This window comes from Neophocaena asiaeorientalis, unplaced genomic scaffold (assembly GCF_003031525.2).
Source record: "Neophocaena asiaeorientalis asiaeorientalis breed wild unplaced genomic scaffold, Neophocaena_asiaeorientalis_V1.1 scaffold54, whole genome shotgun sequence".
In the NCBI taxonomy this organism is placed as follows: domain Eukaryota; kingdom Metazoa; phylum Chordata; class Mammalia; order Artiodactyla; family Phocoenidae; genus Neophocaena; species Neophocaena asiaeorientalis.
In genome coordinates, this window is record NW_020174938.1 from 3,025,729 (window position 1) to 3,052,235 (window position 26,507).

At 55.3% G+C, this 26,507-nt stretch overlaps 1 protein-coding gene across 1 annotated transcript in view; it reads left to right on the forward strand.

The window, feature by feature from the left end:
• The window catches only part of HCN4 (hyperpolarization activated cyclic nucleotide gated potassium channel 4), a 41,440-nt gene that overhangs the window by 14,483 nt on the left and 450 nt on the right, over positions 1-26,507 (forward strand). The window contains exons 2-8 of the mRNA XM_024761724.1: positions 11,482-11,905; positions 20,226-20,387; positions 22,419-22,637; positions 24,352-24,498; positions 24,603-24,843; positions 25,181-25,345; positions 25,459-26,504. Of these exons, the coding sequence (XP_024617492.1) occupies positions 11,482-11,905; positions 20,226-20,387; positions 22,419-22,637; positions 24,352-24,498; positions 24,603-24,843; positions 25,181-25,345; positions 25,459-26,504 (2,404 nt within the window). The remainder of the gene's footprint in view (positions 1-11,481; positions 11,906-20,225; positions 20,388-22,418; positions 22,638-24,351; positions 24,499-24,602; positions 24,844-25,180; positions 25,346-25,458; positions 26,505-26,507) is intronic.

Sequence of the window (26,507 nt, forward strand, 5' to 3'; positions counted from 1 at the left end):
AAACAGAAACAAAACCAAATTTTGTTGTTCCGGTAATAGGTCATCCTTATAGAAAAGTGAGAACCTAAAGATACGCCAGAATCCCAACCACCCACCCATAAACCCAGCGCTAGCTAGATGCCCTTGGATCTGAATCTGTTTGGGAGGCCGCTTCAGGCGGCTGAGGGAGCAGCTACCTGGGAGCACTGTGATTCTGAGTCAGATTTTTGAGGTGGGTTAAAAATAGAGCCCTGCTGGCCAGGCGGGGGTGGGAGGCAGACAGCCATTCATCTGCTGTAGGGGGGAGACGCCAGGGTCGGGGAGGAGCAGTGAGGGGAGGGTGGGCGTTCATTCGCCTCGGAGGCGCGAGCGGAGGGCGGTGGAAGGCAGCGCTTTCCAGCGTGAGGGGGCGGGGAGGCTAAAATGCCAGACTCCTGCGCCCCGCCCCCTCGGGTGGGTGGAGCGTGGGGGGGCGGGGCCGCAGCGCTGCCTCCGAGAAAGATGGAGAGCCTGGACGCGGAGGGGCGGGGAGGGGCTGGTAGACGCTTCCCAGCAGCTTTATTGATTGTGAGGGAGGGAAGGCAAGGAAGGTGGCCCACGTGTGTGCGTTCCCACGTGGGTTTTGTGGGCAGGCACGTGGTCTCCTTTGCCTATTACGCCTGCCCTTCAAATGGCCTCCCTCTGTCTCCTCCTCCTTAAGCGCCTCCGGGAAATCTGCTCTTCCTGCCCTCGCGTCGGACAGCACCTTTGTCTACCCCGGGCCGCCTGGGAGTTCCCCGGGGACCCGTGTGTGTCTCTCCCCTGACACACGTTAGAAGACTCTTTACAGCATGGGACACTGGTCGGTGGTTACTGGTGGATTTATTTTTCTGATTAAAAGGTAATATTTGCCCATTATGGGGAATTTAGAACATTAAGGTGTAATGGAGAAAACAAAAATCACCCGTAATCCCACTACGTAGAAATATCAATGTTAACATTTTAGTATATTTTATTTTTATTTTTGCCAGTCTCCACCACCCCTCCCCCCAGCAGCCTTTAATCCACCCATTTATTTAACAGTAAGACAATTTTGCTGAGGACCCCCACTCCTCCCCCTCCGGGCCCAGCTCTGCGTTTACATCTTGGAAAAGGAAGTCATTTCTGCTCTTGGGGAGCACACAGCAGGTTTGGGGAGATGAGACTCATCCTGGGTCCACAAGGTGGGGACGATGTCGGGAGATTCTAGGGGAGAAGTGGAGCTGCCTCCTCTTGCCCTCCCCTCCCCCCCACCTCCTGGATCTCTGGGCCAAGCCTATTGGAGAGAAGGGAGAATCCTCAAAGTCCCCAGAGAGGGGGCATGCCTGTAACAGAGGGGGCTTAGTGTGTTGTGTCACCGTGGGCCTGTGCTGGTCAGGCTGGAAATACAGTCATGGCCTCTGTTGACGTCTGTAGCCTCAGTGTCCCCCCACCAGCCCCCTGTCATCCCACTGTGTCAGAACCCCAACCCCATGTTTCTCCTGGCCTGTCTCTTGTTCATCTCCCTCCCCCCGCCCACCCCCTTCCAACTCCTCCCTCCTCCTCTGTGGCTTTCCCACCATAATCTTCACCAGGTGGGGGCCATTTGCTAGTGGATGTTGCTGGGAGTCTTCGTACCTTGTGTGTTCGGATGGGATAAATTCCTCCCTGATCATCGGAGGCCTGTGAAAGCCTTGTGGGAAGGAGCTGGGGTGTCAGAGGGCTGTCCATTTTGTGTAGCTTCTCCTAGGCCTCCTGCCACTCAGCCTTTGGCTCCCAAGGGATTCATTCAATCATTCATTTATTCACGCTTCCACCCATTCTCATATTTCCACCCATTCCCATGTTTTTTGGACCTTTTTGGGACCTACCTCATAAAAAGCACTGTGCCAAGTTCAGAGAGTCAGGTGGCCACAAGATAGACAAACGTGCAATTCCATCGTAGTGTGATAAACACTATGCTAGGGCAGCACAAACAAGGGGCCCCTGGCCAGATTTCCTAGGAGACAAAGGTGGCCTCCCAGGAGAAGTGACAGCTCCTCTGAACCAAGTGGCCTGGGGTGAGCAGTTGGGGGGGAGGAGAGCTCCAGGCAGATGACAGTATGTAGGAAAGCCCAGAGGAGAAGGGAAGTGCGGTGTGTCTGGGGCACTGAAAGCTGCTGAGTGTGTGTGGAGCAGAGCATCTCACACAGGGGAGGCATGGCGAGAATCAAGGCAAGAGAGGAGGCTGAGTCCAGATCAGGAAGTGCCCAGGAATGACAGTGAGGAACTTGGATTTTAGCTGGGAGTGTGGAAGGACTTTGGGCTTGGCAAAGCGTGGAGAGGTTGTGGACCCTACCCTGGACCCTGAAGTCTGTGGGGTCCTGGGAGAGGCAGAAGCCCAGTTAGGAAGCTGCTGAAGTAAGCCAGGTGGTGAGTTGATGAGCCGTGCCGCATCCCACATGACTGAGTGTTGGAAGGTATGCGAGATGGGAGAGTCAAGGATAATCCCCAGGTTTCTAGACTAAGCATCTGAATGGCTGGTGGTATCACATGGTGGAAGCACAAGCCCATGGGGGAAGCTGCTAAGTTATATCTGGCTATGTCAAGAGTGAAGTTCCCTTGGGACATCGAGGTGTAGATGTGTAGTCAGCAAGTGAACACATGGCTATGGGGCTCAAGGGAGAGGTCTGGTCTGGAAGCCAGTGGAATAATGAAGCCTTGGGAGTTGGTGAGGTCACCCAGGGAGAGAGTAAGGAGGGAGAGGAGGCGGGGGCCCAAAGGAACAAAAACATTTAAAGGTCATGCAGGGGAAGAGGAGCTCCTGCAACGGGAGGGAAAGGAGAGGCAGAACAAAGAGCAGAGTGAGGTGTCTCAGCAGATATGGCACAGGGCGTCAGATGATGCAGAGGGTCAAGACGGAAACAGACCAGAAAGCGTCCGTGGGATTTTGCAGCAGGACGTGTGCATCGGCAGTGTTGCTGGGGGGTTGAGAGGCGTGTTGGGGACGGACGTGGAAGTGAGAGAGTGGGGATGGCGACACGTCTTTCAGGAAGCTTGGTTCTGAGGGGAGAAGAGATAAGACAGTAGGGATTCAGGAGAGATTTTATTTTTTTAAGTGTAGAGAGCTTAAAAGCTGATGGAAAAGGATGAGTAGAGAGGGAGATTGAAGATATGGGCGAGAGGGAGGATAACCTGTAGATTAAGCCTCCTGGGGAGGAAAAAGGGAACAGTGTCAAGAGGGCAGGTGGAAGAGTCACTGATCCCCTTGTGACTGGGGAAGGGAAAAGCGGTGAGGAGGAGACAAGCAAGGGAGTAGTCTGGTGGCGGGAAGAGGACGGGGACATTCTGGGGGCTTCTGTTTTCTCTGTGAAGTAGAAGTGGTGTTATCTGCTGGGAGGGAGGGGGGAAGTGGTAGTTTCAGAGCTCTGAGGAGAGAGGAGATAATTTGGAAAAGCTGCTGTGGGAAGTGGGTGGGAAAGGTCGTTAGGGTCTCCTGGAGGATGGGCTGGTAGAGGTGAGGGCCCAGCTGAGCATGGAAATCTTGATGAGGAAATAGAGGCACAAGGAGCTAAGGCACTTGGTATATAGTAGGACTGGTCTGAGGTCTGAGGTTTTCTGCACAGCCCCCCATGTGAACAGGAAAAGAGCTGATGGTGGTCCTGAGCTAGGACTGTGATCTGGTGAAGTGGGTGCCGGAAGGACGGGGCGAGAGAGGTTGATGAGCAGGACCATTATGCCTGGGGGTGACGGGAGGAGGCAGGAGGGTTCTCATGGGAGAATTAGAGGGTCAGCCAACTTCAGGCTCCTGGGACACTAAAGAAGAGACTTAGCATGATTGGATAAAAGAGCTGGAAGGAAAGGAGGTTAGGGTGAGAGAGAGCATTGAGATTAGAGATGGACCAACTGGAGATAGTGACCCGATCCAGGGTGTGCTCTTGGAATGGACTGGAGTGAAGACACTAGAGGCAAGACTTCAAGCCACTGGGAGGCTGGGTGTTTCTTGTTGGGCTGCTGAGAAGGAGAAGTCACCCATGATGATGGCAGGATTCGGAGTGGAACAGAAGGTTGTAAACCAGGTGCCAGCATCACCAGGGTCCCCAAGGGTGGCAGATGGATGCTGGAAAGATGGGTAGCAAATGACAGGATGCTCAGAGGATCTCATAGATATTCCTACCACAGACAGGAAGGGGCATCGGTGTGGAGCGGGGAGGGTGCTTACTCCACCCTCTGGGGTTTGGGAGAGTGACACAACTAAGGTTCGCTCAAGGGAAAAAGCAGACGGGTTAGGGAGTGAAGAAGGTGGGGATGAAGATGCCATGGAAGAGAGCACAGGAGACAGGTTTGGGAGGGAGGGGTGCAGTAGGAGTCGGCACGGGGTTTGGGAGAGAGAAAATACTACCAACCAGGTTTATATTTGTATAGAGTGGTTAGAAGTGGGACTCTGGAGTCAGGCTGTTTGGGTTTGAATTCCTGATCCACCATATACAGCAAATTTCTCTACTTCTTGTGCCTCAGTCTCCTCAACTGCAAAATAGGCATAATCATAGCATTTACTTCATAGGGTTTTTTTGTTGTTGTTTTTGCGGTACGCGCGCCTCTCACTGCTGTGGCCTCTCCCGTTGCAGAGCACAGGCTCCAGACGCGCAGGCCCAGCGGCCATGGCTCACAGGCCCAGCCGCTCCGCAGCATGTGGGATCCTCCCGGACCGGGGCACGAACCCGCGTCCCCTGCATCGGCAGGCGGACCCCCAACCACCGTGCCACCAGGGAAGCCCTTCATAGGGTTTTTATGAGAATTAAATGAGATAGTCTATATAAGGGACTCAGGTGAGTGCCTGGCAAATAGTAAGTGCCCAACAGATGTTGATGGCTGTCCTCCTTCATTCTCATCGTCTTCATGAGCAGCTTGGGCAGTTATCTATGCTGGGCCTGAAATGGAGGGTGAAGCTCCCAGCTCCCGTCCATTTCTCAGACACAAAAGCCTCCTGGCTTCTTTGTTGAGGGGCTAGAAGGAGAGTTCGGTGGTACCTGATGAAAGGGGCAGGATGTGACGACTGCTAACATAGACACGCTGCACGGTTAGGCGAAGCTCGTGGAGAAGGAGGCAATTGAACTGGGCTTTGAATGAGAGAAGGGATTTCAAAAGATGGGGGTTCAAGAGGTAGGGGTGGTTCTCAGGAGGAGGAACCAGGAGGTGGATGGAGATGGGGCCAAAAGTGTCCAGTTGACTCCTGTGAAGGAAGTGGAAGGGAGAAGAGGGAAGTGGGGTCAGGAGGTGCTAGACCAAGGAACTCGAACCTTCTTCTGTAGTCAGTGGGGGTCTCCCAAAGGGGGGTTCAAGCATGGAGTGACATAATCATAATGCTATTTGGCCAGATAACCCAGAGAGTGTGTGGCTTGGAGGGAAAGAGGGAGGAGGCCGAGACCAGGTGGGCGGCAGGGGCAAGGGTCCAGGTGAGGAGTAGTGAGGAACTGATCTAGGACAGAGCAGTTGGGGACCGATTCAGAAGCTGTCATTGAAGAGGCCAGACAAGACTTGGCCACTGCTTGGCCTGCAGGGGTGGGTGGGAGGAAAGAGAAAGCAGCTGAGGATAGCTGTGAGGTTTCCAGCCCAGGTGATTGAAATGCTGACTGTGCCATTCAGCTTTGAGGAGAAAGATGCTGAACTCAGCCTTGGACTTGTTGCGTGGAGGGGCCAGCAGGCCCTCCAGGTGGCAGGTGGGAATGCAGTCTGGTGCTAGGAGCGGTCCGAGTGGGAGCCATCTGCACAGAGGGAAGGGTATAAGATGGGGCCGTGGGTGTGCTGCTCACCCAGGAGAAAGCACGGGGGACCCCCCCCCCCATCCTGCCGCCAGCACTGCAGGGACACAGGCGTGTCTGGGACGAGGCTCCTGCCCTCAAGGAATCCACAGTTTTCTAGGAGATCCAGAGCCAGGGCTCAGGCTGGACTGTGGCTCCATCAGTGAGAGGTTGGGGAGGCCCAGAAGAGGTAGCACTTCAGGTGAATGTTGAAGGATGGAAAAGATCTTAATGGGCAAAAACCAGACATTCTCTTTCTTACAGCTGACAGGATTCCCAGTGGATATCATTTGTGTCAAAATGTATGCAAGTGGGTGTGCAAGAAAGTATGCCTGTGTGAAAATGGATGCGTGTACAAAGACAAAATTTAACAGGGGTGCGTAGATGAGAGTGTGTGTACAAAAATGTGTTCATGTGTGTGTGAGAGAGAGTATATGTGCTCAGAGGCAAGCATGGGCAGGTGTGGACAAGAGGAAACTAAAGGAGGTCATCCCTATTCCGGGACTTCCACTTCTTTTTTATAAAAATTTTTTTTGCGGTACGCGGACCTCTCACTGTTGTGGCCTCTCCCGTTGCGGAGCACAGGCTCCGGACGCGCAGGCTCAGCGGCCCAGCTGCTCTGTGGCATGTGGGATCTTCCTGGACCGGGGCACGAACCCGTGTCCCCTGCATCAGCAGGCGGACTCTCAACCACTGTGCCACCAGGGAAGCCCGGGACTTCCACTTCTGCCTCCGTTTTATCACCCTTCACATCCTCTTCAGCCTCCAGGGAAGGAGAGGCCCCTTGGTCTGGTCCTTGAGTCTCCGAGTTCAGGATCAGGAGCCTTGTATCTTCTCTTCCCTCAGCTCCCTTGAGGCCATAACCTTCCACTCAGACCATGAAATGTTCCAGGTATCCGTGTAATGGGCTGTTGGGCTTTTTGCCACCCCCTTCCTTCTGCCCGTGGGCACCCCGCTTCTCCAAAGCTGGCCCACAGGCCACTCCCTCCTGCTGAGAGGCCATCACCTGCCTAGATGGACCTGTTGGTCCAGTTAGAAAGTAAGGTCCAGAATTGAGGGAGAACAGACCTGGGGTCCAGGGACAGGGGCTTCCAGAGCCCAGCTGGTGTCTTGCTGGCTAGGACTTCCTCTCAGCTTAGAGAACACTGGGATGGGGAGGGTCATCTGGCTTTCGGGAAACCAAGGCCTCTAATTCAGGGCTGTGCCAACTCCAGCATGCCCGAGTGGGGCCATCCATTGCTTCCCCGCCAGGGCCTGCCACCTGCCACTATGGATGCGTAGCCTGGATTGTGGGATTTATTCATGAATGATTCTAGGGGTAGTGGGGGCCAGGGGAGCATTGGGCCTCCAGGTTGAGGCTTTGGAAATGTTAACTATTCCCTCCTGGTGGACCTTAGTTTTCCTTTCTGCAGGATGGGTACAACTGATGACTGGGGTGCTGATGACTGCTGATGACTGGGGTGCTTTTAATACTTGAAAGGTATGTTAGTTTCCCCACCCAGAAAGTACCTTAGAAGGCCTGGCATCAGGAAGATAAGTCCCCTGGAAACCTCTTTGCACCCTTCTCTTCTCCCTTGTCTCTGGGGCAGGGGCTGTACCTGCTGTGGTAGGCTACCTCCACAGTGTAATGCAAACGTGCCAGAAAGGCTTGTCCACCTCCCCGCATCCCACTGAGGTGCCTAAAATCCCAAGAGGTCAGACTCTGGAGTTCCACAGACCTTTCTGAATTAGGGGTCTGCCCCTTACTAGCGGCGTGGTCTTGGGCAGATACTTCTCTCTGAACCTCAGTGTCATCATCTGTAAAATACAGATAATAGCAGCCACCTTAGTGCTGGTGTGAGGAATAAATGAAGTAATGCATTGAAAGCACCAAGTAAGTGCTTGATACATGTGAGTGTTTGGGGGTCTCTTTTTTGTTTTTTTTTGCGGTACGCGGGCCTCTCACTGTTGTGGCCTCTCCCGTTGCGGAGCACAGGCTCCGGACACGCAGGCTCACCGGCCATGGCTCGCTGGCCCAGCTGCTCCGCGGCATGTGGGATCTTCCCGGACTGGGGCACGAACACACGTCCCCTGCATCGGCAGGCAGACTCTCAACCACTGCGTCACCAGGGAAGCCCCTTGGGGTCTTTTTGAATAGAGCCTTTTCAGTCACCAAGGAGCCCCCCATTGAACATGTGCAGGGACATTAAGGAATCACTTGAGATGCTTCTGATCACTGGGACTGAGGGAGAAGAGGGGTCAGAGAGCTGCGGATGCAGTGGGGAGGCTGTTGCTACTTCCCCTGGCTGGGCCAGGACCCTAGGGCTGGCAGGCACGCCGGGAGCTGTCCGTGGTGCTGAACACCATTTATTGCTCTCTGCCGGCCCAGCTTTCAGAAATCTGTGCAACCGTCTGGCAAAGAGTAAGGAAGCATAGTGTAGAAGGCCAAGGTCAGCTCCCAAAGCCCAACTTCTGTTACCTCCTCCAGGAGCACTTTATGACCTCATCCTTCTAGGCCACCAGGAGCCCACCTTTTCAGATGCCTGGGCTGCTGCCTGGGATGGTTTATTACATCATTGCTCAACTTGTCTTCTGTCTCCTGGCTAAGCCTTGGACCATGAGCTCCCTGAGATCAGGGCATCTCTATGCTGAGGTAAATAGGTTCTGCCGTCCAGTTATCCAGGGAATATTGTGGGCCCTTAATTCCACCCCTGGCTGTTCTGGAACCATTATTAAGCTCCCGTCCACCCACCCCCTGTAGATGCTTTGCTTTGGCTCTTCCCTGGAAGATTTCATCTGCCTCCCTCACCTCTTTCCTGTGAATTTTTTGACTTGAATTACTTATTTACTCATTTAAAACTATGGGCTAGGCATAGGTCAGAGCATTTTACAAATATCACTTCATTTTGTTCTTATAACAGTTCCACTAGTTAGGTGAGCAGATGAGGAAACTGAGGCTTGGAGAGATTAAGCAACTTGCTAGCAAATGATGGAACCAGGAATCAAGTTCAGGTGGGTTGGCCTGAGAGCCTGTGCTGCTTTCTTCCCACCATATTATGCTGCGTTTTGAGTATCTCTTTGATGCTCCAGGACAGCGGTGTGCGGGAAGAAGTGCTCCAGTGTTCTGACCCCAGCCCAGATCAGGCACCAGAAAATATTCCTTAGCATCTGGAAACTCATGATTGAAACAGTTAATCGGAATGCAAGGAAATGGGTGTTTTTGCCTCATGTAATTTGGTTTTGTGAAGACCACTAAATGAAAACATTCTCCTGTTAATTACTGTCTCAAATTTGGTCTGTAATTGAGGGAACTAGAGCTTGGGAGAGTGTAGAAACCCGCTGGAGTAGCAGGCCTGCCCGAGTCAGCATTCCAAGCTGCCTTGCACCCGCTCTGTTAATTTTAGAAACTCTCCCAGTCTGGGTGTATTATTAGCTTTATGTACAGAGGCCACAAGGCTCTCAGTGGCCTCTCTATGTCACAATTTTTTTGTTTTGTTTTTCCCAAGAGATTAAATAAAAGGAACGATGGCCATGTGTACATAGGGGTGTTTGCACACCGTGTGTGTGAATGAGGATACCTGTGTAAGGCATCTAATGAGTGTCTGCAGCTGTCTTTGAATGGTGTGCATGAGGCTGAGTGGAGAGTGTACACAGCTTGAGAGCAGCATAGAAGCTGAAACCATTCTCCCAGGCCCCAGAAGTCACTAGCAGGATGTGCTGTGTTCCGTGTAGTGGGTGTGAAGGCTGGGGTGGGTTCTCCCAGATGGCACAGGGGGAGTAGGGCTGACGAAGGGGTGGCGGGCTGTGGGGTAGGGAAGGAGCTAAAGTTGACCTCTTGGCACCAGACTTAGAGTGAAAAGCCTTAGCCCAGTGAGGCTGTGACTTGAAGTCCCGTCTTGATGCCCCGAAGAACTTGGCTTTCAGAGGAGCTGCCGGAAGCTGCCTTTCCGGAAGCCACACTTCCCTGAGCTGTGTGATGTGGGACAACTCTCTCGCCCACCTTCACTGAAGCAGGCCCTGCCCTCTCCTTGACTCAGAGCGCCATTCTGAGTCTGACAAAGAAAGCAATTTGCTGTGAAGTAATTCTTTTCAAACTTGGAACTCTTCAGGCCGGGGCACTTTGGTTTTGCGGTGGGACCCACTGAAGACTCGAGGAAAGCTTATCTTTTTGTCTCCCACTCCCTTCCCCCTGGCTTCCCTGCAGTAGAGCGTTAAAGATGGCTGAAAGGTTATTTCTCTTGGGAGAAGACAGGCTTATTTCTTCCCAACATAATACATTTATCTGTCATTGTGTAACTGTCTAAATTACTAGCAGAGAGAAACAGCTCTGCAGTGCCAGTTTTCAGTTTTAGGGCCAGCCCTGGGGTGGCTGGTTCTTGGGCAGGGTCCCTGGCCATGCCTTCTAGACATAGGGTCTCTGCCTACCTGTGCTACCTGCATACTCCAGAGGGGCCCCTGCTGGGTCAGATAGGAGACCTGTGAGTTGGCTTTTACCTCCTCATACTGCTTAACCTCTCAGAGACTTCACCCTGAGGGTCCCTCCCCACCTCCCCAGGAGATATTAGCAGTTGCTTTGAGGCCTTAGAAGAAGTGATGCTGGAAGCCCCCACTGGTCTCATTCTGTTGCATTGAGTGGTACCTCACTGGTGCCTGAAATCCCCCCGTTAACACTGCCTGTCACTTAGCTGTACACCTGAAACTAACACAACATTGTAAATCAACTATACTCCGATAAAAACGTTTTAAACATTTTATCACAGAAACTTTCGTAACTGAAATAATTATTCTACCAAATAATGTTTAACGGAAACTTTTAAAGAAAAAATGAGAAAATATTTGCAATATTTTATTGTGGTTAATGTATTGATTATTCAATCAGTATTTATTTAAATGTGTACTTGAACATCAAAAATATCTACTTTGCTAAATATAAATTATTTGCTGGAAAAAAATAAACTTGTTGAAATATATTTAAAAAAAAAGAAAAACACTGCCTGCATTTGAAGATATCACTGACCTTCCCTACTGCTGTGTTTAGAAGTAAACCTCTGGGGGAGAGAGATGGTCAGACATTTTCTGACTATAGGGGATAGACTAAAGGGAGGCCCCCCGAGAGCCAGTGTGGGAGAAGGCCAGATCAGAATTACAGGACCGAGTGTGGAGGCCCTGCCCCTCATTGCACAGTGGGGAAACTGAGGTCCAGAGTGGGGAGGGCACCTGCCTGTCAGTGACAGAGCTAGGACTGGATCCCATGCCTCCAGCATCCCAGGCTCCTGCTGTGTGTCTGGACCTCCCCTGTTCTCTGGTCACGGTCTGTGGCATGTCTGCCTGCCATCCTGTCTCAGGCCACAGTTGACCCTCAGGGAGGATGGGGCATCCTGGCCTGAGCCTGGGGTGGTGCGGGGTGAATTACTTCTGCTGCTAAAACAGCCTCTCGCCTCTCTCTGGATGTCATTATTTAGTTTGCTTTTCAGCCTCTCACTGGGGCATGGGGATTGGACTAGGAGGCTTGTCATCGGGGATCTCACAGAGGGGCAGGCAGAAGGCATCCCTAAGGATGACTAAGGAGGAGACTGTTTCTATGCCAGTCATGACATCTTGCCCTGGTACCCATGCACCTATCTCCCGCAGGGTCTCAGAACCTCTGAAGACTTCTCTCTCCCACCTTTGCTGTCTCTGAGCTTTCTTTTAGTCTGTAATTCATTCTCTCTCTCCTCCTATGACTGACCTATGTGTCTCTGGGCAGATTTTACTGGGACCTGACCATGTTGCTGCTGATGGTAGGAAACCTGATCATCATTCCTGTGGGCATCACCTTCTTCAAGGATGAGAACACCACACCATGGATTGTCTTCAACGTGGTGTCGGACACGTTCTTCCTCATCGACTTGGTCCTCAACTTCCGCACAGGGATTGTGGTGGAGGACAACACAGAGATCATCCTGGACCCACAGCGGATTAAGATGAAGTACCTCAAAAGCTGGTTCGTGGTGGATTTCATCTCCTCCATCCCCGTGGACTACATCTTCCTCATTGTGGAGACACGCATCGATTCGGAGGTCTACAAGACTGCCCGGGCCCTGCGCATCGTCCGTTTCACCAAGATCCTCAGCCTCCTGCGCCTCTTGCGTCTCTCCCGCCTCATTCGATATATTCACCAGTGGGAAGAGGTGAGTGTTCAGACCCAGACCTCTTCAGGGAAGAGGTATCTTCCCTCTAGGGGAGTGAGGGACCAGCAGGTAACCTCAGATAGTTGGATGTGGGCTGTCGGATTGTAGCAGGCACACCTCTTCCAAGAGGACAAATATTAGTAACTTCTTGACTTCTTATCATGCGCTAGATACTACACGAATCACTTCACAGGCAATATCCCATTTAAGTCTCTAACAACCATAGAGGGTACCACATAGGTAGGTATAAGTACTCATTTTTTACATGAGGACATAGAGAAATATGAAGAGATTTATATAGTGTCACAGAATTATTAATTGGTGGACCTGGACTCCAGAGCCTGCATTGTTAATCACTGCACTGTACTGTGGATGTTGCAAACTCAGAAGCTTGTGGGGGCCAGGCAGGGAATATGAATGGGTGAAAAGGGCCATTTGGAGGACAATAGGGAGTGTGGTGGACTGGGGAAAACTGGAGAACATATCTTCCATCTGTATGAGGCAGCCTCTACTCAGCTCTAGCCACTGTGGCCAAGTGAGAATGGGCTCAGGGTTGCCAGATCTACAGATTTATCATGAGAAGCAGAAATCTGGACTTCTGTGCAAAATTTGTTGGCAACTGTCTTAGGTTGGGTTCTTCTGGTGCAGACCCTGAGATGAGGATTTGTATGAAAGTGATGTTTTTTTTTTGATGGGGAGCAAAGTGTTTCCAGGAAAATCTGGTAAGGGACTGGGGAAGAAGGGCAGGGAAGGGAAGGAAAGGAATAGGAAGGAAAGGAAGGAAGGAAGCCAAACAAGGGTGACACCAAGCAAATCCTGTGGGGAGCTCCAGGATGGTGTACACCACACCTGGGAGTTGCCCCAATCAGGGCAAAGGAGTTGAACTTTTTATATCCCCTCACCTGTCAGTCACTGGCTCAGGACCCTTGCAACCCTGGGTGCTAGCAGGCAAAGTGGTTTCCTGCAGTCAGGCCTCTGATGACGGGCCACAGGTGCTAGCTGTAGGGAGTGCAAGCCTAGTGCTTTCCTGGAGTTGTGTGAGCACAGACTGTAAAGGGATCCTAGGGGCTCTGGGAAGAGCACTGACTATAGAAACTGAATAAAAAATTGTAAAAGAACTAGGTGGCCAACACCATTCTGAACAAACCTAACTCATCTGTGGGCTGAATGCAACCATCTATGGGAGAAAGAGAGGACTGCAGGCTGGGGTTTGAAAAAAGCAGGTGACCTTGTGAGACTTTCCGCTACCACCAAGTACCACTTTTTGGAGGCAGCCGCAGGCAGGCCAGCCTGAATGTACCAGGGTGGGGGGAGATGTGTTCTGTGAGACTGTCCGCCTTGGGGTCTGGAGCGGGCTGTGGCCTGGGGAAGCTTCCGCAGAGGTGCATTTGTTGCCATGGCTCACTGCTAGTCTCCTGGTCTCTGCACGATTGGATGGAAATTCCCACACTCAGGACACGAAGCCCCCACCCCACTCCCAGCAGCAGCCTGGGCCCTGGGCAACAGCACCCATGGCTGAGAGTCGGGGCACTGGCAGATCGCGGTCAGAGGTATCACGAACACCTGTGCTACATAAGTCCCTACACCAGCCTGGCAGAATCACTTCATGGCAGAAATTCTCTTTGGTTTGGAATTTGCATTATTTCTGCTGATAGGAGGAGCAGTGACTTGTCCAAAGTCACGCAGCAGACCTCTGGCAGGGCCAGATCAGACCCCAGTTAGCACTCTTGACTCCCAGCAGGGACCGGGTGTGGTGGAATGCATGTGGGCTTTAGGGCTAGGATGACACGTGAGACCTGAATTAAAATCCAGCTCCACACTGCCAGCTGACTGACCTTGGGGCCACCTTACCCCCTGAGCCTCAGTCTCTTATCGGCAAAGTGGGTAGAAGTCGTACATTCCTCAGTGGATTGCTGTGAGGATTAAAAGAGATGATGTTTGTAAAACCCTTAGTGTGAAACTGGGTGCAGAGAACTGTTTAATAAATGCCCTTCCCATTCTACAGGGTGTTTACTTTTCTCAAATACTTTCTACCCATAATTTCATTGGTTGCTCAAACCTGGCTGACAAAGTCAACAGGGCAGGATTTATTACCTGTACTTGTCAGGTGAGGAAACCGAGGGTGGAAGGGTCAGCTGCCCCAGTGGTAAGATCTTGACCCAGGCCTCCTGACTCCCAGTTCCCTGCCCTTCCCACTTTCTCAGGTGGCCTGAAAGTAGGCTGCCTGGTCCTGTTACCGCTCCCTCTGTTGGGGACGACTCTCCGTTGAGACTGGGGAGGCAGGCAGTGGAGGGTCGAGGGGTGGGGTGAGTTCTGTGGGACAGACTGGGTTTGAGGAACCTGGGGGACATGTAGGTGCAGAGAGGTTGGATGTGGGTCTGAGCTCAGGGCTGAGAGGGGACAGTGCCTGTTGGGGTAAGGGTGGTGGTGGCCAGGGCCCCTCTGAGTAGCTGCAGAGGGAAGATGGAGGCGTATTTCCTGGAATGCCCTGAGGGGCTTGTCTCTTGGTTTCTGTCCCAAGTGGAAATTCAGAACCTTGTTGGCTCCCTCAGTCCCCGAGAAACTCCCAACCTTCTGTGTGTCTTGGACTTAACAGCTGTACTGCCGTTAAAAGCAGAGTAGTCGCTCTTTCCCTTCTCCAGCGTCGGTTCGTGTCTCCAGGCCCCAGCCCGCTGGGTGCCAGCCTTGCTCCCCACTTACACCTGGGCCCTGGGGGCCATGGTATTTTGGGGAGATTTGGCAGAGTTGCCGGTGGGTGGGCAGGGTGGGCCCTGGGACAGGAGCTAAGTAAGCTCTTCTCTTACTGTCCCCACTGCCCCTCTGGCCTGGCCACCCTCTGGGCTACCCAAAAATGGCCAGGCACACTCTGACCCTGGACAGAGGCCCCAGGTCAGGACCCTCAACTGGACATCACTACCCTGTCTTGTGCGCAGGAAGGGAGATCCCAGGAGGCCAGATGGATGACTCCCCACCCCCTCCACACTATACACCCTTATCTTGCCTAGCAGCTGGGAAGGAAGTTGCTTTGAGCTGCTGTCTGCCGGGCACACTGCCCAGCTAGGGGCTCCCCCCAGACTCCTGGGGTTGGATTGGGGTTTCCCAGCTGGCCCCAGGAACCCTGTCTCCAGACCCTCAGTAGCCTGCCCCACCCTCGGGGCTTCTCCCAGCCTCACCTTGGCCTGTAGGCAGCAGCAGGGAGACCTCTGAGGCCTCAGGTCTGCATGAGACCTGGGGAGGGAGGTGTTTCGAAGAGAAGACCCTGCTCTATCTCCTCCTCCAACTCCAGTTCATGTGAATCTCTCCCCTTCTTTAGGCCTCAGTTTCCCCGACTGTCAGATGTACTCTGATGTCCTCAGAGGCTGGGCCTCAGTCCCCACTCCAACCTCCCTCGGCGAGGATCATGTTAGCTGGTCATTCTGAGGACACGGTGGTGGTGCTGGGTGAGGGCTGGAGAGTCGGCCTCCCATGGGGAGGGAAAAGCTTGCCCAAGATCCCCTGGTGAAGCTGCAGAGATGCTGGATTCCTGACCCTCAGCCTTCAGCTGCCTCCCCCAGCGCAGCTCAGCCCAGCCCAGCCTCCCAGCCGAGAGTTCCCGAACGTTAGTAGCAGCTCTTGGGAGTCAGGGTAGGTGGAGGGTCTCGGCAGGCGTAGACGACTGTCTCAGAGGACGCCAGCCTCTGCCTGCATCCTGGGCGATCTAGGTCAGCATCCTCCCTCCCAAGCCTCTTCCCTCTCTCTGAGGTGTGAGCTTGTTATAGGCATGGAGGCTATTGTTAGAAACCGTGGTTGCCCCCCTTTGGATGTTCCCCTGCAGGGCCCAGCACCCCAGTGACCCATCCCAGAAGCCTCTTCTTTCCCTCGGCAGCATCTTGGCGTAATGGGAGGGGCTGGATGCAGGAAGTCAGGCCAGGGGGGCTGTGCAGCCCCCAGTGAAGCTCCTCTCCCTGTGGGCCTCAATTTTTCCACCTCTCTCAGAATCGGGAGTTTGGGACGACACAGAGGCATGGTCCTGGGGGGCAGGAGCTGGTCCTCTCTACGGGCCCTAGGAAGGGACCTAGCGTGACCCTCTAGTTTGTACCCAGGATACACAGGCACCAGCCACTCTCTCAGGACCCGGATGGCTGTTCTCAATGTGGCCGCTTGTTCCTGAGACAAAGGGAGGAGTTTGTTCTTCTTCCCCGAGGAGAAAACAAATCCCAGGAGGGAACTCTAACAAGGCCCCAAGAAGAGGCCTTGGCAGAAACTCCAGTTTCTGGTCTCTCCCCAGGACTGAGAAATCAGCTCTTTATTTTGAGGACTGGGAAAGAGACCGAAGGAAAGGGACCAACGTGTGCTGAGCACCTCCTGTGTGCCAGCTGTGGACATCCTCTCCTGATCCCCAAGACAGCCCTGGGAGCTGGTAGTTATTGACCCATTACACAGATGAGGAAACTGAGGCTCAGAGCAGAGAAGGCACTTGCCCAAGGTGGGAGACGGTGAGAGACATGTCACCCTGCCGTTACCCTGTGGTTCAGAAACTACAGAAGGGAATAGGAGTAGGAGCTTCCCCCAAGTGCCATGCTGGGTACAGAGAGTGAGCTGTCCAGGCCACCTGCCTGGCAAGCCTTGTGGGGCCCTTGAAATGAAGACAGTCAACCCCGAAAGTCAGAACCAACATCATAAAAGGGGGTTTTAATGAGGTATAAAGAGCAAGACAAATATTTGCACAGTGCAGCTGACTTGCGGGTGGCCTATGGCCCCAGCCCACAGTGGGGACACACAGGTGTTTAGCAACCTCTCCCAGCAACGTCCAGCCTTGCTCTCAGCAACCACCCCTGGGTGCTGTAGAGTGTTGGGGGTGGGGTGAGTGTCCACCGTCTGGGGTACCCTCCTAGCCTGAATGGATGTATCCCCCACCACCTCTTTGCAGAAAGCTCAGACTTTGCCATGCCGGTGCCCCTGGCTTTGTGTGTCTGAGAGCCATCCGCAGTACCCCTCACCACCACCAGAACTACCACCATCCCACCCCTACAGGACACTCCCAGCATCTGCATCCTTCAGCCAATATCAGGCACGCCACCACCACCACGCTCTCTGAGGATACATGAGTCTGTGCCACCTGCAGGAAAAAGTACCTTTTTCTCTTCCTGCAAAAGCAGGTTCCCTGTGGGCTGTGCCTGCCCAGACTGGGGCCTTTTTCGAATGCCACTGTGTATACTCGTGGCAGCCCTGATCACCATCATCCCCACCACTGTCTTCATCACCGTCACCTTCGTCGCTTAAGCACTTCTCAGTTCCTGAGACCCTACCATGTGCTCTGCATACTCGTTGCTGAGATCAGTATAAAGGCAAAATTATACAAGGACCTGATCTTGGAAGAAAATTAGTTACAAAGAAAAGAAAAACAAGGATGATAGAAAAAGGAAAGAACACATTGCATTCAAATGTGCCAACCTTGATCTGGTCTTTAAGACCCAGAGTAATACATAGAAAGGAGCAGTTATTGCAGGCTGTGGAGTCTGGGATGCTTTCTAAAAGTGATCCAAGTCTTCCTTCAGTGTGGTATCTGTTTTTGGCTGTTAGAACAGGATACCACAGGCTGGGGGGCTTAGATGACAAATATTTATTTCTCAGTTCTGGAGGCTGGAAGGATGAGATCAGGATGCTGTCATGGTCAGGTTCTGGTGAGGGCCCGCTTCCTGGTTTGTAGATGGCCGTCCTCTTTCTGTGTCCTCACGTGGCCACATATCAACTCTCGCGTGTCTCTTCTTGTAAGGGCACTAATTCCATCCATGGGGCCCTACCCTCATGACCTAATCATCTTGCAAAGGCTCCACCTCCTAATACCATTACATTGAGAGTTAGGGCTTCAACATAGGATTTTGGGGAGATTTCAGTTCATACAAGTTGGGAAATGAAGGAACTTAATAATAATGAATCCCCCCCTCCACCACCCACGTATGTGTTCAGGGCCCAGAGCACTTTCTTAGCCAGTTTAATTTCTTGAACAACCCTGAGAAGTGGGGGCAGATGTCTAGCTTTGTTTTAGTTGAGGAGATGCTGAGGTGTGGAGGGAGGTGAGGACAGGTGTTAGCCATCTCTGAGACTAGGTGGTCCCATGTCACTCACCCTCCCCATCCCCCCAGAGTTGGGGAGCTGGTGGCATTCTGGTCAACCAAGACTTCGCAAGGTTAGTGGGCCCAAGGTCATAGAGCTGTTGTGTTCACCTAAGCAGCTGCTTTAGAGGCAGAAGTGGGATCTTCCCTTGGAGCCACAGCTGGGGCACTGGTACTCAGGAGCTGCCTGCCCTGCCTGGTCTCTAGTCCCCGCCCCTCCTTATACAGAGATGTGTCTGCTAAGCTGGGCAATGGCATGCTGACAGCCCTGGGGCTGGTTTCTGGGCCCCAGTGGGGCTAGGCTGCCAGGCGCACAGCTCTGTCTACAGTATTACGCTGTGCACCAGGCTTACAGAGGTGAGATGCCGGAGAGTCCCGCCTGGCCCTGGGTCCAGCTTGCTGTGTGGATCTGGCCACATCACTTGGCCACTTTGGGTTTGAGTTGTTTTATTTACAAAACAGAGCTACTGAAAACCACCCTTCCCGCCCTGGGCCAATCTAATAATTTGCAGGCAGCCCTGGGTTCAAATCTGCCCCTTCTGCTGCCGCCATGACCAAGGGCAAGTCCGTTTACTTCTCTGAGCCTGGGTGTAAAAGCCTTAACAACATTTGCAGCAAAGGGTTGTTGTGAGTTTGAATGAGATGATGACTGTGGGACCGTGTGCCCGCCCCCTCAGGTTCGGTGTTACTGTCTCTCTGTTGCTGGGGACATAGGGGTGATGGGACAGCTAGAGCTGCCATCCTCCAGGAAACTTTCCAAGGTCTGTTTCATCCTTTCAGCTCGTACATCCAGAGTCATGCTACTAAGGGGGCCACAGGTGGGCACAACCCAGGGGGTGATACACAGTAGTATTCATCTTTGGTTTCTCCAGACCAAGACCCAGGCTAAGCCTATATTTCAGAAGGGGAAACTGAGGTCTCAAGTATCAGAATATCCTGCCACCAGCTACGGGGCTGTTGCTAAAAGACCACTAGACAGGGGTTGAAATATCTAGGGTCTGTTTCTTTGGGTCTCAGGTTCCCCCATCTGAAATGGGCTTAAACTAGGTCTCTGTGGCATTTGACAACTCTTCAGGTTTGGCCCAAAGCCCCTCTCCAGGAAGGCTCTCTACCTGGGAATAATATGGAGGGACCAGAACTAGGGGTGGGGGCACCTCCAGAGTCTCCCAGGCCAGAGGCAAGGCTAGAACTTCCAGAGACCTCTCTCTAGACTTCTTTCCATCTCTGTCCCCTCCCCATCCTGTCACCATGGTGACCCCTGCTGAAACCAGACCAAGAGGCAGCTTGGGGAGGAGGGAGGTGGGGCAGGGATGCTGGGATGTACGCATCCTTGGCCCTGCCCAGCCACACCTCAGCCTCTTGCTCAGAGCCACAGGAGTGGAGATACACGGGTGGCCACGGTTGCTGTACCTTATTAAACTGTACAGGAGAGCATTACTACTCATACATGTTAACTAATCATAAGGATTAATTATTAATAACTTATCAATAATGGTTTGCAATTTGTTGAATACTTCCATACCTAGTACTAAGCACTTTATATGTATAATTTAATCCTTTTGACAACCCACTCAAGGTAAGAAATTTTATCGCCATTTCCCAGATGAGGAAACATGATCAGAGAGGTTCAGGAACTTTCTCAAGGTCACACAAGTAGGAATTGGGTAGGAGTTGGGCCTGGGATCAAGGTCTGTGTGAACTTGGAGCCTAGGTGTCTGTACTGCCCCCCCCTGCAGTTCCATGGCTGCCTTTGGCAGAACCCGCTGCCCCTGGGGGGGGGGTCCTGAGAGTCTAGTGACAGATTTAGGGAAACACCATGTCCCTGGTGTGACCGCAGACCATAGTACCCTGAGGAGCCTCTGGTGGGCTGGCTCTTCTTCGTGTTGTCCTCACAGCCCAGGTGAGCTGCCCATTTCCAGGCTGTACGGGGCTCTAGGTGCCCTCCCTTCACGTGTCCGGCCTGGGTGGCTGGACTCCCCATGGGAGCCCACCCCCGTATCTGCACGGATCCCAGGTGGAGTCCCTCTGGAGCCCCACAGCCTGCAGGCTGCTTCTCCCAGGGCCAGCCTGACGCCTTCCCACCCTCGCCACGGCCGGGACCTGCACCGAGCTGGGCGCGCTGCCCGGTATGTGCAGGGCATCAGGGCCTGCAGGCAGCTGCGGGGTCTGCCCGGGAGCGGGCCGGCCCCCAGCTGCTTGGGCCGATCGCTCCCCTCTGCCTGCAGATCTTCCACATGACCTACGACCTGGCCAGCGCTGTGGTGCGCATCGTGAACCTCATCGGCATGATGCTGCTGCTCTGCCACTGGGACGGCTGCCTGCAGTTCCTGGTGCCCATGCTGCAGGACTTCCCTGACGACTGCTGGGTGTCCATCAACAACATGGTGGTGAGTGCCCAGCCCTCGGCCCTCCCTCCAGGGGTGGGGGCAGGGGACCGACGAGGTGCGGATGGGCTGAGCGGGTCCCGGAGGGCCTCGGCGGCGCCCTTGGCTCTGTGCCACTACCTCTGCCGCCTTACAGCCTCCACTGAAGACGGGAGCCTCGCTCTTTGGCGCTGATTGCGCCCAGGGAGACTAAGACCGGGGCTTCCTCAGATTGCATCAGGTGTGGGAATACCGGGCTGGTGGCTCCTGCCCTCCTATCTCTGCTCCCCGAGGCTGACCAACCATTCAAAGCCAGCAGAGTCCTAGGAAGGAGAAACCAGTGAGGGGCACCGTGGGCAGCCCACATGGACTCCCAGATCACACGTGGCTGCGACTTGCTGCTCCAGCAGCAGAGCTGGGCTGTCCCTCTGCACCCTCCTCCTGCCCCACCCCACAGACACACAGCCCCATCCAAGGTGGGGTCCTGAGCAGGGAAGGCAGGTTCGAAGGAGCCAGATCCCCTCCCTCCCCCTCCACCCTGTGGGTGGGCGAGAGGAGCCGTGGGGCAGGGTTCCCCAGCCTCCTGTGAACAGGGCACGCTCCAGGCAGGGTGGCGGGTCCCCTGGGCCTTTCTCTGGCTCTGCGAACCCCTGCGTCCTCTCACTCCCAGTCAGTTTGGTTTGCTCTCTAGGCAAACCCTCAGGGCCCCAGGGGAGGAAAAACTGGCTTTGAAAGAGGTGAAAGAGACCCTGAGGCATCTTTCAGCATCAAACAGGCCTTTGCAAAACAGCCTTTTGATGAGCTAAGTGTAAATGAATCGGCCACGTGGATTGAATTTCCCGGTCCCCAGAGGCTCAGCAGTAAAGCCAGAGCCCTGGCTGGAGGCAGCTGGGGGCTGCCTGGGGATGGGGAGCCCAGGCCCCCTCTATCCCTGGAGATCATTGACCTCCCACTCTCTGGAATGAGAGCCCCTAGACCAGCTCAGCTGTGTCCAGGATGGTCTGAGTGAGCTTGAACTTGGCACGCAGCGCCTGTGCCTTCCTCCAGGTGCTGGGAACAACCTGGTGATTGCGGAAGTGCTTAGGGCTCTGGGCAGGGGTTCTCGGCGTGCAGTAGGGTGGCTTTCCACATTCATGCTAACGCATCTGCCTCTTGAGCAGAGAGCACTGGGGAGGTGGGTTTATCCGGTGGCCCCTTCACTTGGGGCAGTTTCCTCTGTGGGAGGGTGACAGGCCCACACGTGCATTAAATGCAGGAGATGGCCCTTCTGAGCGCAGTGTTCCCGCACTGAGCCTTCCTTGAGACACTGACTGGCTTTGGAGACAAAAATAGCCAGGAGCCTCGCTCCCTTTCTCCCTCCTCCGCCCCCAGCACTGTGTGTGTTTCAGGCCATCCACCTTTGGGGTGGGGGAGGGTAACTAGTGGCCACAGCCCTGGATGGATGCAGGCCGGGTTCACACAGGAGGCGACTCAGCTCCGCAGCTCTTTAACTTTGCTCACCCAAAACGAGGACAGCGTTTCGGCTCAGTCTGCCTGAGCTTGTCCCCCCAGGGGAAGCATATCTGGTTTTATAATTGAGGTCAGTGGGGAAATGGGCTTCACTTGGCAGTAGTTCGGTGCGGGGGATGGAGCTGCTTCGGTGAGCTCAGGACAGCAGGGTGGCCCAGCCTGGAGCCCTGGCTGCTGGGGAGGCTCCAGGCTGCCCCCCGGGCTGAGAGGTCCGGGGCTGTGGAGGTGGTGGGATGTTAGGCTGGTGCCCATCCCTTAGCTGGGGCTTCTGGTCTGAGCCCTGCCCCTCCACTGCCAGAGAAAGGCCTAAGTGAGGGATTCACTTGGTCACCATGGGCAGCTAGTGTGGGCCTCCCTGCCCCTCACCCAAGGCTTTCAGCCAACAGCAAGGTTGTAAGCCCAGGCCTCAGCCACTGGGAAAGTTAGGCTGAGGGGTGAGAGGTAGCAGGGACTTTTCTAGCTCTTCTTGAGAAGGGCCTGCCCGCTCTTTGGCCCAGGTCCCTCCCACCCCTCCCCCAATCTGTCCACCTTTGCGTCTGTCCACAGAACAACTCATGGGGAAAGCAGTACTCCTACGCCCTCTTCAAGGCCATGAGCCACATGCTGTGCATCGGGTACGGCCGGCAGGCCCCGGTGGGCATGTCAGACGTCTGGCTCACCATGCTCAGCATGATCGTGGGGGCCACCTGCTACGCCATGTTCATCGGCCACGCCACCGCCCTCATCCAGTCTCTGGACTCCTCCCGGCGCCAGTACCAGGAGAAGGTAGGCTGGAATGCTGGGGTCCACCCTGGGCTCTCTCAGGAGAACCTGCCCATCGCTCCTTCCCACAGGGAGCACAGGCTGCCAGCCACCGGGCCCCAGAGGGTCCAGCCCCCTGTGATGGGGGCTCCCGTATGGGTGACAGATGGGGGCGAACCCCTCCTAAGTGAGAACTTCTTCAGCTCCCCAGCCTTAAACCTCTAAATGTCTTTTTATTTGTACCCCGTTTTCCTCCTGCTGAAATTGGGGGCTTGTCTCTCCTGACTGAGGGCCCCTTTCCCTCCTGACCTCCCCATCCCGTGCCCACTATCCCCTCCAGCCTCCTCCTCTCTGAGGGCCTTCCCATCAGCATTGAAACTTGCTCCATCTCTCCCTTTTAAAAAACGTCTGTCCCTCCACCATTAACGGGCTTTGCCTCCTATCTTTTCTGCTGTCTGCCTCTTTTTCATGGACAAATTCCTAAAACCAACCGACCAACCAAAAAGCTCGCATTGTTTATGGCTGCTGAATCCACTTTCTTCTCTCAGCCCACTGAGTCTGAGGTTACCTCTACCCTCCGTGTTGCTGAAGCCAGTGGGTCCTTTGGGGTCCTTGTCTTGCTTGGCCTCTGACAGTTATGACTCCCTGCTTGGCTTCACACTTGTTTCCATGACCACGCACTCTCCATTCTCTTCCCTGCTCTCCTTGGCTGGCTCGTCTTCTCAGTCATCCCATATTGGGCCCCTGGTGGCGTGGGCCCAGCTCTCTGCTTCTCTCTCCCCCATCTTCCTAGGGGCTGCTCTTTTCCCACCTCACCCTCACTCCACGCTCTGTGTCCATCTCAGTGCAGTGGGACCCAAATAGTATAATCAGCCCCCACCTCTTTGGAGCGCTAGTACGTGAAAATAGACTCCCCTGTTTCTGATTGTTCCTGGGGTACAGGGACTTCCCTTACATCTCAGTGTGGGGAACATCTGTTCTTGCCTAATTGTGCCTCCTGTCCCAGCCATGCTTCTGAAGATCCCTGCTCTCCACCCACAATCCAGGGATGGCTGGAGCAGCACCCACCCATCACCCCCGGGGTGGGCAGGAGCATTTCTTATTTGGTGAAGCCCTGGGCACTTAGGTTCACAAATCTCTTGTCCCCAAACCTCTTTTTAAGGCCCCTGCTCTACCCAGCCCCTCTTCTGGGCTGGACTTGCTCTTCAACAAAAGACAGCCTCAGCCGAGGCCATGTTTGGATACATGCCCCACCTGATGGGTCAGGCATCCTGGCTTCAGCCTCCAATCCCTCTAACCGACTGCAGCCCATTCTGCTGCCTCTGCCAGTTTGTTACAACTGATGGGAAACAGCTCCTTCTAGAGTCTGTGGGTGAGGCCTCTCTGGTCCACAGTGTAACACAGAAGAGACTAACGTTTAGAGGAAACTCGATCGACCTCCTGGTCAGTGGGTCTCCTGTATCTGGGAGTTGGACAGTCCCTATTGTCGGCCGGCTCTCTTCACAGTACTGAACATGGTGAGGAGTGGACACTCTGATGGCGCCCCTCCTCCACTCCAAGCAGCTGGGAGTCAGGGCCACACCCACACCGAGGACCTCAATCTCACAGGTCGGCCGTAAAGGCCCACAGGGTCTGTGCCAGCTCTGGTCACCAGCAGCTGAGACAGGGTGGTGCGAGCTGGGGCAGTGAGGCCGGCTGGCTAGGGGGTAACGCCCTCTCCCTCTCTCCTGGGACTCAGTACAAGCAGGTGGAGCAGTACATGTCCTTCCACAAGCTCCCGCCCGACACCCGGCAGCGCATCCATGACTACTACGAGCACCGCTACCAGGGCAAGATGTTCGACGAGGAGAGCATCCTGGGCGAGCTGAGCGAGCCGCTGCGGGAGGTGAGCTTTGTGGCTGCCGGCCCGGGAGGGGGTCCAGGCCTTCCTGCTGGGCGGCTCCCCTCACCTCCACCTCCCTTTCTCAATCCACCGTGTCTGGGGAGCAGGAGATCATCAACTTTAACTGCCGAAAGCTGGTGGCCTCCATGCCGCTGTTTGCCAACGCGGACCCCAACTTTGTGACCTCCATGCTGACCAAGCTGCGCTTCGAGGTCTTCCAGCCGGGGGACTACATCATCCGCGAAGGCACCATCGGCAAGAAGATGTATTTCATCCAGCACGGGGTGGTCAGCGTGCTCACCAAGGGCAACAAGGAGACCAAGCTGGCGGATGGCTCCTACTTTGGAGGTGAGACAGCCAAGGGGCCCTGGGGGGACGGAGCAATGGGCTGGAGAGACACCGAGGATGACATCGCAGACCCTCACGCCACTGCCTGGAGGCGGGTGTCCGTGAGCCCAGGGCAGGGGTGGTCCCAGAGACGAGAAAGACAGTCTGGTACCCATTTGGTTGGGGGCTGGCATCCCCGATGCGGTCACAGCCTAGGGGTGGGGCCTTGTGAGCCTGTCCAGCTTCTGTCCCAGACAGCAGGGCCCCAGGTCAGGGTGGGGTGGGGGATCCTTTGAAGCCTGCCGGGGACCCCCCTACCGCAACCCCCTCCCCCCCGTGACTCCTGCCATCCTGGCAGAGATCTGCCTGCTGACGCGGGGCCGGCGCACAGCCAGCGTGAGGGCTGACACCTACTGCCGCCTCTACTCGCTGAGCGTGGACAACTTCAACGAGGTCCTGGAGGAGTACCCCATGATGCGGCGGGCCTTCGAGACGGTGGCGCTGGACCGCCTGGACCGCATCGGTGAGGCGGGAGGCGGCCCGGAGGGAGGGTGGATTCCCCCCGCTGCACAGGCCGGGCGGGCTCCCCTCTCCTCCCACCCTACCCTGAGCTCCTGCTCTTGTTCTGTGGCCCAGGCAAGAAGAATTCCATCCTTCTCCACAAAGTCCAGCACGACCTCAACTCAGGCGTCTTCAACTACCAGGAGAACGAGATCATCCAGCAGATCGTACAGCACGACCGGGAGATGGCGCACTGCGCCCACCGCGTCCAGGCCGCCGCCTCTGCCACTCCGACCCCCACGCCCGTCATCTGGACCCCGCTGATCCAGGCGCCGCTGCAGGCCGCTGCCGCCACCACTTCCGTGGCCATCGCGCTCACCCACCACCCGCGCCTGCCCGCCGCCATCTTCCGGCCTCCCCCGGGGACCGGGCTGGGCGGCCTCGGGGCAGGGCAGACGCCCCGGCACCTGAAGCGGCTGCAGTCCCTGATCCCGTCGGCGCTGGGTTCCGCCTCGCCCGCCAGCAGCCCGTCGCAGGTGGACACGCCGTCTTCCTCCTCCTTCCACATCCAACAGCTGGCTGGATTCTCTGCACCCGCCGGACTGAGCCCGCTCCTGCCCTCGTCCAGCTCTTCCCCGCCGCCTGGGGTGGGCAGCTCCTCCTCCGCACCCACGCCATCTGCTGCGGCGGCCGTGGCCGCCGCCACAGCCGGGTTCGGCCACTTCCACAAGGCGCTGGGAGGCTCCCTGTCCTCCTCGGACTCTCCCCTGCTCACCCCGCTGCAGCCGGGCGCCCGCTCCCCACAGGCCAACCAGCCGGCGCCCCCGCTGCCCGGGGCCCGGGGCGGCCTGGGACTGGCGGAGCACTTCCTGCCACCCCCAGCCTCGGCCAGGTCCCCGTCGTCCAGCCCCGGGCAGCTGGGCCAGCCTCCCGGGGAGCTGTCCCCGGGTCTGGCCACCGGCCCACCAAGTACGCCAGAGACACCCCCGCGTCAGCCTGAGCGGCTGTCCTTTGCGGCAGGGGCCTCAGGGGGGGCCTCTCCTGTAGCCTTTACCCCCCGAGGAGGTCTCAGCCCCCCCGGCCACAGCCCAGGCCCTCCAAGAACTTTCCCAAGTGCCCCTCCCCGGGCATCCGGCTCCCACGGTTCCTTGCTCCTGCCTCCTGCCTCCAGCCCCCCGCCACCC